Genomic DNA, 2,366 nt, shown 5'->3' on the forward strand with positions numbered 1-2,366 from the left:
CCCCCCCACGCTTATACACAGATAATACAAACTAACAATAAAATAAAACAAGACAAGACAAGTCCCCCAAAAAATCAACAAAAACAACCTAAAATTATTGTGACGGAAAGTGAACGGAAAGACCCTAAAGAGGACAGAACCCATGGTAATATATAAAAATGCAGTATATCATACAATTTGTTATCTCATAAGCAAAGGGGGGGAAAATCAAACGAGTTCAACGGTTTAAAATATTCAGAACTGTAATTACATGCGACGCCAAATGACCACAATAGCTGCTAAGTTTCAATGAAATGAGTACAATCCTGGAAGATTAATAGCAAAACTTCAATGATAACCAAAATAAGAGTTACAAAAGGTTATGTGTGCTGCTGGGAATATTGGGTAGTTACCAAACGTTGTGAAAATAAACTAGAAGCCACAGAAATGTGTCGGATTTTTTTGTTTGTATATTCGTTGTTTTCTCGGGGGAGGGGGGTTAGGGGTTGTTTTTTTGTTGTTGTTTTTTTTTTGGGGGGGGGGGGTTAAAAACTTTTAACAAATTCATTGAAGGTAAAGAAATCAAGTGAGGTAGAGCTGACAAATAACGTGTTGGGGATTAAGTACAGATAGAAAACGGGGTTTAAGTTAACAAGAGACTGTTCGTGACGGGAAGAGTGGTTTTGTGGGAAGAGGGGGCGGTGTAGGGTATGGGTCTTATATTCTGCCCTTGTTTAGTGCTGTTTACTGGGTCTGATAATAGCTTCCCAGCCACTGTGGTAGATCAACACCAAAAAATCTGAAAGCAATAAAACAATTCTAGGCTGGGTCTTTCTATCTAAACTTGCAATTTTAAAATTACCTTTCTCCTTGTAGATTTTAACAAATATTATTTATAGCGCTTTTTATTAAATTCATACCGAGTCTTTCGTAACTTATCAAAATCGAGTTGTAAATTCAAGTCGAAAGTGGGAGGTAGCCTGGTGAAATCACGCTCTCGTCAAAATAATCAAAGTGAAGAAATTGGCATTTATTTATTTATTTGTTTTTTAATCTTTTTTGCAGGTTCTTGAATTTTTATCAAATTTTTGTTTTTTGGCTCAGCACTTTTCATGACCATAAAAGAACACATTTCTTTGTAGATTTAACTGAAAAATGTTGATTACAGGCACAAAAAATGTAAATTTTCAGTTCCCACGGACTCTCAAGTTAGGAAATAACCAATTTTTGGCGGCCATTTTCTCACTTATTTCATCTCTGTAACCAGGCGACCCCCACCTCCTTCATTCGCAAATATGTCGACTTGTATTCAAGATAAATTGATATTTTTTCATCCAAAGCAAGACAAATGAACAAGCTTTAAGATAATACCAATGACTCTGCATGCCCAAAAATTGACTAGAGCCTGATTCCACCGCGTAGTGACGAATATTATTATTTCCTCACCTAGATCTGCAACTTCCAGTCTCTCACTCCTTTCAAGCCGCAAAAAAAGAAGACGGCGGCTTCCAAGAAGTGGAGCTGGTTTCAATACCTCACCAGACAGAAAGCCGAGTCTGCACAGTCCAGAGAGAACGTAAGTAATCCGCCAACGTCTCTTCCTACTTCCTGTCTTTTTTAAATCTTTATTTTCATCCTGTTTCTTCTCCTCCTCCTCTTCTGTTGCTGCTGCTGCTGCTACAGATGATGATGATGATGATGATGATGATGATGATGATGATGATGATGATGATGATGATGATGATGATGATGATGATGATGCACCTGGATTATTTACAATGGCGCATGAAGTTCAGTTGGGTTTTTTTTAATTTAGATTTTTTTACGTGGCTTTCGATCCTCCCATTTCTGATTCTCATGGGGTTTGTTTACAAAGTGATGGTCCTTTTGTCCTTATCCTAGTCATGATGGTACAGTATCACACCACCTATTTACCTGCCCTGTAAATGATTTGCCATATCGACAGGCCGAAGGGCTAGAACCCAGATCGCCGCTGGATTGGAAAAGTAAAGTCCTTATCCCAGTGGTCTGTCTCATCCTGCCCACGCAGTTTCATGCTCACAAAAAAAATTGAAATTATTCAACCTGAGCCCAAAAATGTGGAATTTTGCGATTCTGTTAATTTTAACAAAGAATGATAACGGTAAATACTCAGAAATTATGCCAAAAATTATCAGATTTTGCTTAATTATGAGGGGTACATAAAATCTCAGGGACAGCTCATCAATATCATGCACAGCCAGACTTGCTTACCCTGAAACGTCGTGGGAGTACTCTTTACACATTATTATCCCTTCAATATGCATGTAGGAAGTGGAAAAGAACCAGGTGGATTTGTACAAATTCCTGGCAACAGTCGAAACCATATTCCTAAAATACAACCCCCC

General features: G+C 37.9%; 1 protein-coding gene across 1 annotated transcript in view; it reads left to right on the top strand.

Moving 5' to 3' along the window:
* LOC101852060 (yolk ferritin) overlaps positions 1-2,366 on the top strand; it is a gene marked incomplete in the record, with an annotated part of 23,345 nt that overhangs the window by 16,592 nt on the left and 4,387 nt on the right. Inside the window, 1 exon segment of the mRNA XM_005089069.3 lies at positions 1,430-1,555. Within this exon segment, the coding sequence (XP_005089126.2) occupies positions 1,430-1,555 (126 nt within the window).

This window comes from Aplysia californica, unplaced genomic scaffold (genome assembly GCF_000002075.1).
Source record: "Aplysia californica isolate F4 #8 unplaced genomic scaffold, AplCal3.0 scaffold00002, whole genome shotgun sequence".
Classification (NCBI taxonomy): domain Eukaryota; kingdom Metazoa; phylum Mollusca; class Gastropoda; order Aplysiida; family Aplysiidae; genus Aplysia; species Aplysia californica.